General features: G+C 39.8%; 1 protein-coding gene across 2 annotated transcripts in view; it reads left to right on the plus strand.

Annotated features, from left to right (window-relative positions):
• The window catches only part of RHEB (Ras homolog, mTORC1 binding), a 42,406-nt gene that overhangs the window by 13,867 nt on the left and 16,257 nt on the right, over nucleotides 1-12,282 (plus strand). For both annotated transcript variants that reach the window (XM_050892282.1, XM_050892281.1), the window contains exon 2: nucleotides 5,603-5,674. In XM_050892282.1, the coding sequence (XP_050748239.1) occupies nucleotides 5,603-5,674 (72 nt within the window). The remainder of the gene's footprint in view (nucleotides 1-5,602; nucleotides 5,675-12,282) is intronic.

The raw sequence follows: 12,282 nt of genomic DNA on the forward strand, positions 1-12,282 counted from the left end.
TGTCCTGAAATGCTGATCTGCTGTTTGGTTTGTCATGAAGGTCTCTTCTGTTCTTGAGGTCCCTCACTACATTACCAAAAGATGTCTCATTGAGGTCCTCAGCCTTCCGCTCTTACAGGATTATAAGGGCAGATCCTTTAGTCTGTCCTTCAGAAAGCTTAGACAGCACGTTGAGAGAGGAGTGCCACCACTCTTTGTGTTGCAAATCGAGCATGAGTATCATATGAGCAAGTGCACCAATTGAGCTCTGTGTGTCTGTAAGCATCAGAAAATAATTTTTTAACCCTGGTATCATAATGTTGATGTTGCAAGGAAATCATGACAAAATGGATAAAACTACAGCTCAAAGTAGATGTTTATACGTAATAATTCCTCATGATTAAAAGTCTAATAGTAAAATTAAGTTGCATCTGACATAAACACAAACTACTCATTGTATTACTGTCTCCAGAGGTTTAGAAACAGAATTCTTTATTGACCCAGAGGTATCATTTGTATAGTCATTAGAATAATTCACCAAACTACATAGCAGTGGTCAGCAAAATAGCAACTACATAGCCATAATTAGTACCTGGGGGAAAAAAACTTTAATTAACCATAGATAATGATGAAGCCTGAGATGAATGATGAGCTAGTGATGGGTTCTGAGATCATCTACTGTCTTGTGAAAAGATTTTTGTCAAAGAGTGATGCTATAATTCCCTTTGCTACCCAGTTAAACCTCCATCTGCTCCAAGAAGTCGTTCAGTGCCTTTCTGTGCTCTGAGGATGAATAGATAATCTGCACTGTGGAAATGCTAGTGTCTCCATTTTGTGCATCTTGGTATTCTGAATTAAAAAAGATAAAGATCCCAACATTCAAGTTAAATTGAGTGTAACTTTCAGTATGAAAACTTCGTCTCTGTGAAGTGTAGTAAGTTGAGCACAGCTGTGCATGAGATAATTGAAAGTTGGGTACACAGTAAGTCTTATCTAATTTGATATGACTGACAGCATTTCATTATGAAATTTCTTGAACCCTTTTGTGACAAAAGCTAAGCTAGTTTGTTCTGTAGGTAAGACTGAGCAGATCTATGTAGAGACTGACTTAGGTAAGATGCTGGGCTTATGGTAGGAGTGGATTAGATGCTGCCAGCTGTCAAGTGTTTAATAATTAAGCAAAGTACATAAGCAGGCATTTTAATAGAAAAAGATGGGTTAAAGAAACTATGCATCTAAAATTCTAACAGAACAGAGAATTGTAACTCTTCAGTAGATGTTGTTCTTGACCCCGTCAAACTGTTTACTGGTTGCTTGTGCAGATGATTTCGAGTATTGAGAAATTCTTCCTGTTGAGATAAACTGCACTGTGCTGCCAGTGGCTGTCATCGTGGAGATGCCATGTTAGAGGGCAGCTGCAGAATCGAGCTTGCACAATGCCGTGCTTGTGGAGCTGTTGTCTGACTTGCTCGCTGGCCAGTTGCATCATATCTGTCTCCTGGGTTTGGGGGGGGAAGTTGGCTGCAGATGAGAATTTCATCTGGGCTTTCCTTCTGCCTGTTGCAAGAAGGAGGATGTGGGACAGGGACAGGAGGCAGGTGGTGGTGCACCGAAGAGAGGGCATGGCCTCTTCGGAGAGGCCAGCTGTTCACGAGCCCGCCCATGCTCAGTTACTCATCTTCTTGGTAAACTGCCTAGTGTTGTAACGCTTGAATTTTAAGGCTAGATTAAATACCACAGCTCTTGTCCAAGAAGTAAAAGGATGCGTAAAAACTCGATTTGGCAATTGTTTTGCCTTCACAATTGCAATAGCGTTTGAAACTGATGTGCTATGTCTGCACGAGTCAGAGTGTTTATGGGACATTCCACTTTATGTAGCGAGTGGTTTATTGTATGAACCGAAATACAACAGCTTTATTTTTTGAAATGGCTTTCTGTCTGAAAACCTGTTCCTTTTCTGTTTTGACAGTGGAAAACTTTTCTTTACCACTCACGCATAATATCATAAATAACTAATTGTGTATGCAAATACCCTCTGGATACTTCTGGACAACTTGAGTTGAGCTTTCAGCCACCTGGGACTTGTATTTTAAACACTTGTAAAACCCATTCCTCTGGGCCCTTACCTTCTGTCCTGTTCCTCCAGGGAGAAGGAGAGTCAGTAAACTTGGAGGATTTTGCTTACGACGACTCTGCCATAGGGTATCTGGTGCTTTGAGTTACCATAGCAAGTACAGCTGGAGGAGTCATCCTGTTGTCCTGCCCCAGTGTTGCCCTTATTTGATTCATTTATTGCTTCCTAGTCATTTTAAGCTCTCTGATTCTAAACAGAGTCAAAAGGTTAAACCTTAATCTTCTCCAGTTGAAAATGCTTTTTCATCTTAAAATCACAGGTCTCCATCAATTCAGTGAACTGTTTCCAGCAGACCTTGCCTTGCTTCTGCTCATGACACTTCTCCTTTTGGTCTCAACAGATGTTTATTTTCCTAAAACTTGAGGACAGTGGATACAGTAAAAGTACCAGCATGGAGGATGGTACAAGGAAAAGCTTAGCAAACTAAAAAGCATTTGGCATTTGTTCCAAATGAGGACATGTTAGAGCTGAGCCTTTTTGAGGTATTCACCCTTGAGTAATCAATTAATCAAGTCTTTGCTGCTGGTGTCAGGCTCTCTTGTCCTTTTAGGCTCAAGTGTGCTAGCAGTGTATGCACATCTAGACTGCAGTATCGCCCCGCGTCCTCTTCCTTGCAGTGCTCTGAGATGGAGTTAGCACATCAGTAAACGCAGTTGCATGCAGTTCCTTGGCCCGTGCCTCATGGACGTTATGTTTATGTTGTAATTCTCTGTGAAAATGTTGCCTGATCTTTCTGGGGAAAGAGGATATAGGAGCTAAATTGTCAACTTAATTTTCCTCTCTGTCCACAAGCATAGGTCAAAGGCCTGGAATAAAACCTGTGGGACAAAGTTGAAGCCAAGCTGTTGTTTACATGGTCCTGCGTGCTTCTTGGGCATGGGCTGAGACAAGGCAGTGGGGCGTTAATGACTTCAGTTTTAAATTTCTTGTATCCCATTTGGAAGCCTTGGTTTAGTGGGATACTGTTGCATGCACTTATCCTGAGGGGATACGTGGCTGAATCCAAGACTGGAGAGCTTCCCTGTGGCTCATCTAGGAAAGCAGGCATCCTCTTGTGATCACAAACACATCATTACTGGAAGGCTTGTTACAAAGCTTGGAGGAATTTAGGAGGAGAGTGTTGGAACACTGGTTTTGTCTGTTTTTGTTTCCTCCTCTTTCACTGTTAGGAGGAAAGCAGTAATTAATACAGCTGGATGTTAAATGCAGCATTTTCTGTTGGCTTTGACTTCGTTCTAGTATTCAGTTTCCAGACTGAGCGGAGACAGACGGTAGCAGTCAAGTCTTTCAGTTAGTTTAGGATCCCTCTTGCGAGGAAAAATGTTCAGTGATGATCTATGCTTAACATAGCTCTTCTTATCTTGAAGATATAACAGCCTAATATCGGAATAGTAAACTTCATTTTAAAATGGAGTGCTTAATGTGCTCATATTGGCAAGGAGTCTGGAAGCGTGAACTCTGGGTAGCAACTTCATAAGCTTATAACTGAAGAAGAAATAGCTTGAAAGTTCATTCACTCTCTAAGTGGTGCCCAAAATACACAGTTTCAGAAAGTTGCTGGGATGCATAGTCTCAGTTCTAAGTCTGTCCTTATTAGGATGATTTCAAATGTGCATGGTTGCTTTTTCCCCCCTTCTCCTTGCTGGAGCAACAGTTTAAAGTGCAATGTTCTCTGTAAACTCATGCACAGTGAGTATGACACCTTTAGTTGCGCTGTTAGATGTATCAGAAAATGGTATCTAAGATCTTGATTTGAGTAAAAGCAACTCTTAAAAGATTATGTGCTGGTTGGTCTTTTTGGGGTTTGTCTGGGGGTTTTAGCATTGTATCTTGAATAAACTGGCATGATTGATAGGAGACAGCAAAGGGATAAGCATGGCAGAGCTGGGCAGTGATGTTAAAATAAGCCAAGCAGTGAGTTGATGAAGGTTATGGCTGTTGGAAGATCCCCAAATGATGATGCTTGTGTTACGTTTTCTTCCTTCCTCCTGGAGGATTAAATCCTGGAAGTGTTGCAGTTAATGAAGGAATTGACTGCACATGTAATTACGAATATTAAGCCAAACTTCCCTTGCATCACTTTCATGTTTGTACTTTGTCTGACTTGCAATTTTTTAGAATGTCTCTAACAAAATGACTTCCTAAGTACGCTGATAAAAAGTCAAATGTGAACAGGTCCAAGAGCCTTGTATGATGAAGCATGAATGGGGAGGTTTGAAGTGGAAAACTGTTTTTTAATATCTCCTGAAGGAATGCTTAGGAAAGAACTTTTTCTGCAGCAAAGTATAAACATAGCATGGTCTGAGCACTGCAAGTGGGCAATCTTCATCCAAAGCAATTAATTTTTGAAAATAGTTTTACTATATAGTTCAACCACAACATTGGTTACTTATGATGTCATTGAAAGGCTTCCACTGAGTTAAGATGGTCTTGAGTCTAAATTTTAACTTGAGGTCCTATTTTGTTTGTGCTTCTTGCCCATGAGAAGAGTATAAAGGAGGATGAAGAATATGCTTATGTCCAAAAGCAGCTAATGCACTTGGCAATCTTTGTAAGAGTGTATTTGTCCAGGAAACATAATGTAGTAGGATCTAGTAGATTCCCAAACGTAGATGTGCTGTAATGGAAATTGTGTTAAGACTTCAGTAATGCTTTGCAAAGTCTTCAGCTGCAGAGCTTTAAAGGTGCTTTTTATGGTCAATGTATGCGATTTGCTTTTACCGTCTTGTAAAACCTTTCAAGACTAAATTAGTTTTCATTTTTTCAGTCTGCTACCAAGAGCAACGTTTTGCATTACTCTTTATTGGGGGGGGGGGGGGGGGGGTGATCAGATCAGCATAACTGAAATTGGGAACATTAAGTTGTCTGTAAAAGTAGCAGTTAAATTGCTTTCAAAACAAAAAATCCAATTATGCCCCCTCAATCACTGTGCTTAAAATACAGCATGCACCGATCTGTTGCAGTGTGGCATTAAGAGGATTAATAGGAGAGTATATTGATCTCAGGAATTTTGAGATCATCCTTTTGTCATGGGAAATACGTCCAATCTCCTAGTCAAACCAAATGTGGCTAATTCTATCCAAGTTCCTAGTTTTCTGTGCAATGACTGAGAATTATTTCTGGTTTTCCTTGCTTCTCCACAGAAAAACCTTCCAAGTATAGCAGTTTGTTAAATTTAGTTTTATGAGGATTGGACACTGCTACTTTTAGATTTGTTTTAAACTGGAGGAGGCGCTTAAATTATGCTGTGTTAAAACAAAAGCAGAACACATGCCGAGTAGCTTTTGCACTATATTTTTATATGTTCAGGAGACCCAGTTACTAGGAACAGGCACTGAATTTGAAAATAGTTGTCATGTATTGTTTAAATGAACCATACAAAGCTCATATTGACTCTTATAAAAACATTAATGTATCTTCTGGTAAGTGTAAAGTGGTAACAGCCTGAAGGCTTGTTTCAGTACAGATTATCTTTTCCTTGCTTTACAGGAAAATCTTCACTGACGATTCAGTTTGTGGAAGGACAGTTTGTTGATTCGTATGATCCAACCATAGAGAACAGTAAGTAAATAACTGACAAGCTGCTCTTCTGTACCTAACTTTTATCAAAAGCCATTGTGGTTATACATATTACTTATGTGGGCATTTATTTATTAACATTAAAGCTCATTAATTAACTGTTAAGTTTTATTACTCTTTTAAACCAGTGCTTACCAAGCTTACAATGTTGCAGTGTGGAAATCACTGTGTGTGTATTTCTCCAAACAGCTAAACTGTCTTTTAACACCAAATGAAGGAAAACCTAATCAATCTAAAACGCATGTCCTTCTTGTATTAGATGTATGTTGTTGGACATCTGCTTCCCCTAATATAGTCCCCTTCAAATTAAGTATGTCATACCTGTATGAAAATGTGCCACTATATACAAGTATTCCAAAGTCTCAAATGTCTCATTTGATCAGTATATCCAGGTGAACACAAAGCCAGCAATACCAGTCAGGAGTAAATGACTACCTTAGAAGGTAGAAATGCTGCGGCCGTGATAATCTTTTAAATTACTCATTTCCGACTGCTTCATAACAAGGCCTGGTACGCAATCAGCGTGCTGCAAATACTGGTAACTGACTTCTCAAGTGTCTTTTTTTCTCTTAGCATTTTTTTTAATGGTAGTGCCTTTGTGAATAGCTAGCATAGCGGGCAAGTAAAGATACTAATACTAGAAATGCTGCCAAAAGCAACAAGTCACTTCAGAGGCGAGTTACCCGGTATTTGTTACAATGCAGCCACCTCTTTCTGAGCTAGTGGTGGTCATAAAGTACTTGAGCAACTGCGGTGCTAGGCTGAGTAACTAGATCGTATTGGCTCACTTCAGTCATGTGGCAAATAAAACTTTGATTTCATGATAGTAACCCTGGAGTTCTTGTATTTTAATGACTTCTGAAATGCAGTGGTAGCATACGTTTTTACTGTTTCAAACTTGTGCAGTAGGATGTTAAGCCTATGTGATACTCTGGAAGTTTGAATGAAGTAATCAGCAGAACAAGGTTTCTTTTGGATATGTATGGTAATAATTACAAATCAGTAGCTATCAGGGTATTTTACTCAGGATTATTTTATTGCTTAGAACTAAAATTCAAATGCTACTTTTTGAGAACCTCTAAATTTGCTTTAGCGAGTCAGGGTGGATAATTTACCCCTTGGCCTGAATGATCTGTTAGTCCTTATACAAGTGTCATTAATATTAACACTTTCCATCATCCCTTTTTACTGTGTTAGAATTATAAATAAGGTTTGTTTTGAATTAAAGCTGCTAACAAAATATTGAGGATTAAGTTTCTGTATTTTAAATCTTAATGTCCATTGGGACAGGTTATTTTTTCACTGTCTGTGCTATATAAATGCAAATTATTTAAAGTAATCTTTTAGTTTTGTGCAGGTATATGGGAATGAATAAAGCTTGAGAGACATGGGGTCAGGGTCTCTCCAAAATACTGAGTCTGTACCTTGCTTTAGGATTTTGACACCTTGGTACAAGGTTGGCTTGTTTCATCCTTTACAAGCTCTTGTCGTCCACAGAAACATATTGTCTGTAACTGCTGTTAGTAACTGTGTAGTTATGTGTCTCACACTGGTAGCATTTCTTAACTATATGAAAATACACTCTGGATGAATTCTGCTCTTATTTGACTCTTGTAGTCTGCACTGCTTGCTTGATCTGAATTCTAAACATTGAGCATATCACGGCCATGAAAGCTTTGTTGGGCGGGGTCATCTTGGCTTAACTTTTCACTTGATTTCTTACTTGCTTGGAAAACAAACAGCATTTTTGATTTGGTGAAAGTCTTATGATCTGCGGCATGGCTGGAGGAATTTGCTTTTTGAAAGGTAGAGAATTGAAGGGCTGCTTCTTGCATCAGAACACGTTGCTGGGAAGTAAGGGTTGAAAACATAAAAGATGTGCCCTGAGGTTCAAAACAGTAGGAAGTCTGTCCCATCTTTAAGCCTTGGAAGTCCTGATAGAGAGAATGTTCTAAAAATGCTTCTGTGAAGAATGGAAGAAATAACACGTTCTAATTTAACACTAAAATTTTAAAATATATTGAAGGTATCTTTTTTTTAAGAAAGACATGTGAAACTAGTTTTGATGGGATTAGTATAAAGTCATTCTTTTGACTTTTTTTTAAATGTTTTTTTCTAAATATAAATCTTTGATCAATCCAGTCTTTTGACAGTCCCAGCTGTATGTTTCTGATTCTGTGCAGGGTCATAAGACACAAAGTATGTAATCAACTCTTTTATTGTTTTCCTAGCTTGTAATTTCAAATCTGGTTGACAATGCTGGCAAAAGGGGTTGAGGAGTCCAGGTTCCTATATTAGGGGTGGTGTTGGAGAATGCTGCATTTTTCCAGTACTTTATAGCAGGTTATAAAACCTTTTCAGTTTCATCTAGTGATTGGGTCTACTTTAGTGTCACAAAACTTGGAAATGGAAAAAATACAGGCTAAAGAATAGTCTGGCCTATGTGATTTCTGTTTTGTCTCCAGAAAATTGTTACTGATAATTTATTACACTATTCTACCAGCACTGATGAAAGGGTAGAAAGCTGCAGTACTGCTGGTAGCTTAATCTTTATAATTTTTGTCTTCAAATAATAAAACTTGCACAAAAAAATGAGTGTAAAGCTAAATTGTATAGAAGGCAAGCTATAGTTAAGCTATTACAGGAACAAATTGCATAGCATATAAGCCTTGAACAATAGGAATAAGACCTAATATTCTGGTAGTTTCATTTTTTCAGTGTGAAGATCTCTACCTTCTTTGGAAGTGGTAAAGGGAAAATAAGCTGCATCAGATTTCACTTAGTGTTTGTTAAAGTCAACACTGCTTCACTGCTGCATTTTCCTTTGCTTATGTTACATTAGAACCAGAAAGTTAGTTTATGTAAGTTAATGAGCATGTTGAATTCAATTGCTTCTACTAAACTTGTGTATCAGGAAGAGTAACTTGTAGCATTTTGTGGCAGCAGCGGAGGTGAGAGTTAATTGCTTAGCAAAATAGATTTTCCCTTTCTGAACATCCCAACAGGAGTGACACCATGATAGGTGGCTATTCTTGAGACAGCCGGGTTGAGAAACTAGTGGAACGATTACTTGCGGGAGTGTTGGAAAGAGAAGGAAGATCCTTGCAGAGCAGGAGTGTGTGGAGGGAGTCTGTGCGGACACTGAGCTGGATGGGGCTCTGAAGGCAGATTAGCTCAGATGAGCTAAGACCAGAACAATTTAAAACTCAAAAATTTTACTGGAAAAAAACCTAGAATCTTAATTTGGAACTCAAAGCAAATAGGTCAGAAGGAATAGATAATGAAGATGTGCACATAACTCCTCCCACCCCCATCTTTGCAGGGATGTCTTTGGTTATCATTAATTCAGTGATTTTGTATTGCAGGAAAGCTGACTTGAGTGCTCGAGTCTCAAAAATGTTTTCTTCGGCTCCTTTGAGGCCTGCCTGGCTGCTTTCCGCTTTTCCTTGCAGTTTTGAAGCTTTCCTTTTGAAGCTTCTAGCACTGTGCCACAGCTCTGTGGTCTTCCTTTCTCCCCTGAACAGGCTCGGTAGCTCCCTAAGGAAAGGAACAGTCTTCCCCCAAGGGCTTCCTACCTCCATCTCGTGTTTTTAATACAGTTGTGAGTAGAAGCGTATTAGAAAGGGGGAGGGGGCTGGAGGAACCCTAGTAGTCATGGAGGGGATACATATAGGTTTAGATGGGTCTGCTAGAAGCATCTTTAAGGCTAAACTTCTTCCATGCATGTCGTGGCAACTGCACTGGAAGGGTGAAGTATGCTTCTTCCCAGGAGTTGCTGATGAGCAGCTATCTTAAGGGGTGGAAATGAGGCTTCTGAGAAAAATTAAAAATAGCTCCGTTGCATTACACATCTCAGTGTTGTAAAAGATGTCCTGACAGATTAGTGACAGGCATTGACTTTGGAATGAAGACAAGTAGAAAGGGATGCCGAAGGTAGTAACTGAGGAACCCTTACAAGGTGGTTGTATTTAGCTACCAGCCAGTAGCTCTATGGCAGTAATGTTACACCACTCTCGTACCTTTACTCAGTAGCATTATTGATCTAAAAGCCTGCATTCATATGTCTGGTACTGATTTTTTTTATCATAATGGCTTGTTGTCATAGCAGCTGTCATTTGAGTTGCATATGCAGATCATTTCATTCATGTGAGTCTAATTGAAATATACTTGATCTTAGGGTAACGATGATCAGCAGCTGATGGAATTGCCGCATAAGTTACACTTCTGCTGAGCTGTAGCAGCATTCAGGGCTGCGCTCTGCATGTAATTTTACCAGAACTTTCTCTGGCGGCAAAGTGGCTTTAGTTTCTTTGCAATGCAGCTGTTGACTGCTGCACCCTCAACTGTATGCATAGATCTGTTTGGTGCTGTGCTGTTCACTGCGGCACCAAATTCTCCAACTTCCAGCAATGCATCAGAACTAGGAACAGTTGTAAGTGAAGGTGGGGATTGCAGCTTTCTTCATGTAGTTATGAAGAACTTCTCCAGTTATGTGTTGCAAGGTGTAAGCATGTCCTGTTCTCAGATCTGTGTGCTTCGTGGAGCTAAAACAGGCTTTTCACATGTTTCAGCTGATGAGCAGCGTTTCACAGATGCTCATGTTATGACTGGGACTGCAGAGATTGTTCAGGTCTGCTGAAATCTGTCCTGGGCATACCAGGAAGAGCCAGTACTGTGCAGTGATCGTATTATCGGTTGTTGGTCTTGCTAATAGGCACAGCAGAAGGCAGCGTGTCCCAGGATGATAGGTGATGGAATTGGAAGTGAAGACTTCCTCTGGATCAAGGGGACCTGTGGATCACTAATCACATTTAATACAGCTGCAGCTTTTTCCCAAGATGAAATTCTTACCAGGAATATTTTTAAAAAGCTTCAGCAATGAAATGGGAGTCATTAATTATGACTGCATCAAAGCAGATTTGTGTTCTTGGAGTGGGCTGTTCCTAGTGCTACAAGCCTCTGCACTGAACTAACAGTTCTCCTCACCCAGTCTGTGGTGACTCCTCCAGTTTCCGTTTCCCTGGCTCTGTCACACACTGCTTCCAGTACCGATTATGATGATGTCTTCGCTGGGTCTATTCTAGGCTTCTAGAGTAGTCTGAAAAAGCTGCCATCTGTCTCTGTCCCTTTTTAAATATTAACTTCATGAGGCTCTTGAAGCTGCTTTGATTGCTGTGTGCTTTGATGTGTATGTGAAGTGTCAAGAGACTAGAGAGAGACTGTTACTTTTAATATACCTGTTAGTGCAGTATGTCTCCAGATGAGTCTGTTTTCCCTCTGATTGAAGCAGTGGTATTGTATATAGCAATGCTGCATGTTAACATCTGTTCCAACGAACAGTTGTTTCTGTCCCCACCACAGTATTCATCCAAGGCAAAGAGCTGGTGTGGCTTCTTGCTTCATAACCCTAAAATTTTGTGCAGTGATGACAACAGTGTCCAGTGACTTGAGAGCAGCTTGCATGCACGTGTGCTAAAGCAGCTTTTTTAGGGGATAGACAAGGTAAGGTAGGAGCTCTCTCTTTGAGGCACCATTTCAAATTGCACCTGTCAGTATTGTAATTGAAACTGTACGTACGCTTTGCACTGTGTATTTAGACACTCTGTGTTAGTTTGGCTTTGCTGTTTGAATTGCTCCTTTTTTTCAAAAGGGTGCTTTCATTTACTAGGTGGGTTGAAACCTCCAGTTTCAGATATTTCAGCCCACTTACTCAAGATAATACTCACATTGTGGAGACTTGACAAGGCAACGAGCATTGGCAGGGAGGAGGAAAGTTGGCAAACTTCAGCTTCTAGGAGACCCTGTACAAAACCCAGAAGGCGTAGGCAGGAGACTGCACAGTGGGATCTAGAACATTCAACTTTGGAGCTTTGGGAAACTGTTGGACAACTTAGAGTATGATGAACAGGTCACTGCAGTGTTAGTTATTTCCCTGCTCATCACTGCAATTAAAGATGAAGCTTCTTAGGACTGTTAGTATTTGGGAAGACCACCTCAACCAGAGGACAACACAGGCTTTACTCAATATATCAGGACTGTCCAGTAATTGTGTCTTGAGTGCAACACTAAGGCCAAAGTGAAGCTCTGAAGCCAGATTTGTGCGCTCTGCTTGGTACGTGTAGTGCTTGGTAGTATATTATTCCTGCAAGAGCCGTGACACTTTGCTTTTGTAGTTGCATGATACAAACACTGAGTAAGATTCCTCAGCTCGCAGCGCATTGGCATTTCATGAATCTGAGGAAGAGAAGCAATTCTCACCACTTTTAGGGACTGAATGTACTTCCTGACAGAGGACTAGATAGGCTGGTAGCTATGGCAAATGTGAAAGTGACGTGGTGAACTTCTAGATAAATTCCTATTATTTAGGTTTAGTATATTCATAAGTTAGGCTCTGTGTGGTTTAGACCCCAAAGATTGATGATTTTTTTTTTTTTTTTTTTTTTTAATCCAGATCATTTACCTCATGGTATTTACATTTAGGAAATTGATCTTGCTAAACTGCTTGGAAACTGGGGAAAATACCCTATAATAAGTTCAAACTTAGCTTTGATGCTAATTGTATTTAAGTGTTTTGTGTTACCACAAATTAG

The sequence above is a fragment of the Gymnogyps californianus genome, chromosome 2 (assembly GCF_018139145.2).
Source record: "Gymnogyps californianus isolate 813 chromosome 2, ASM1813914v2, whole genome shotgun sequence".
Lineage (NCBI taxonomy): Eukaryota > Metazoa > Chordata > Aves > Accipitriformes > Cathartidae > Gymnogyps > Gymnogyps californianus.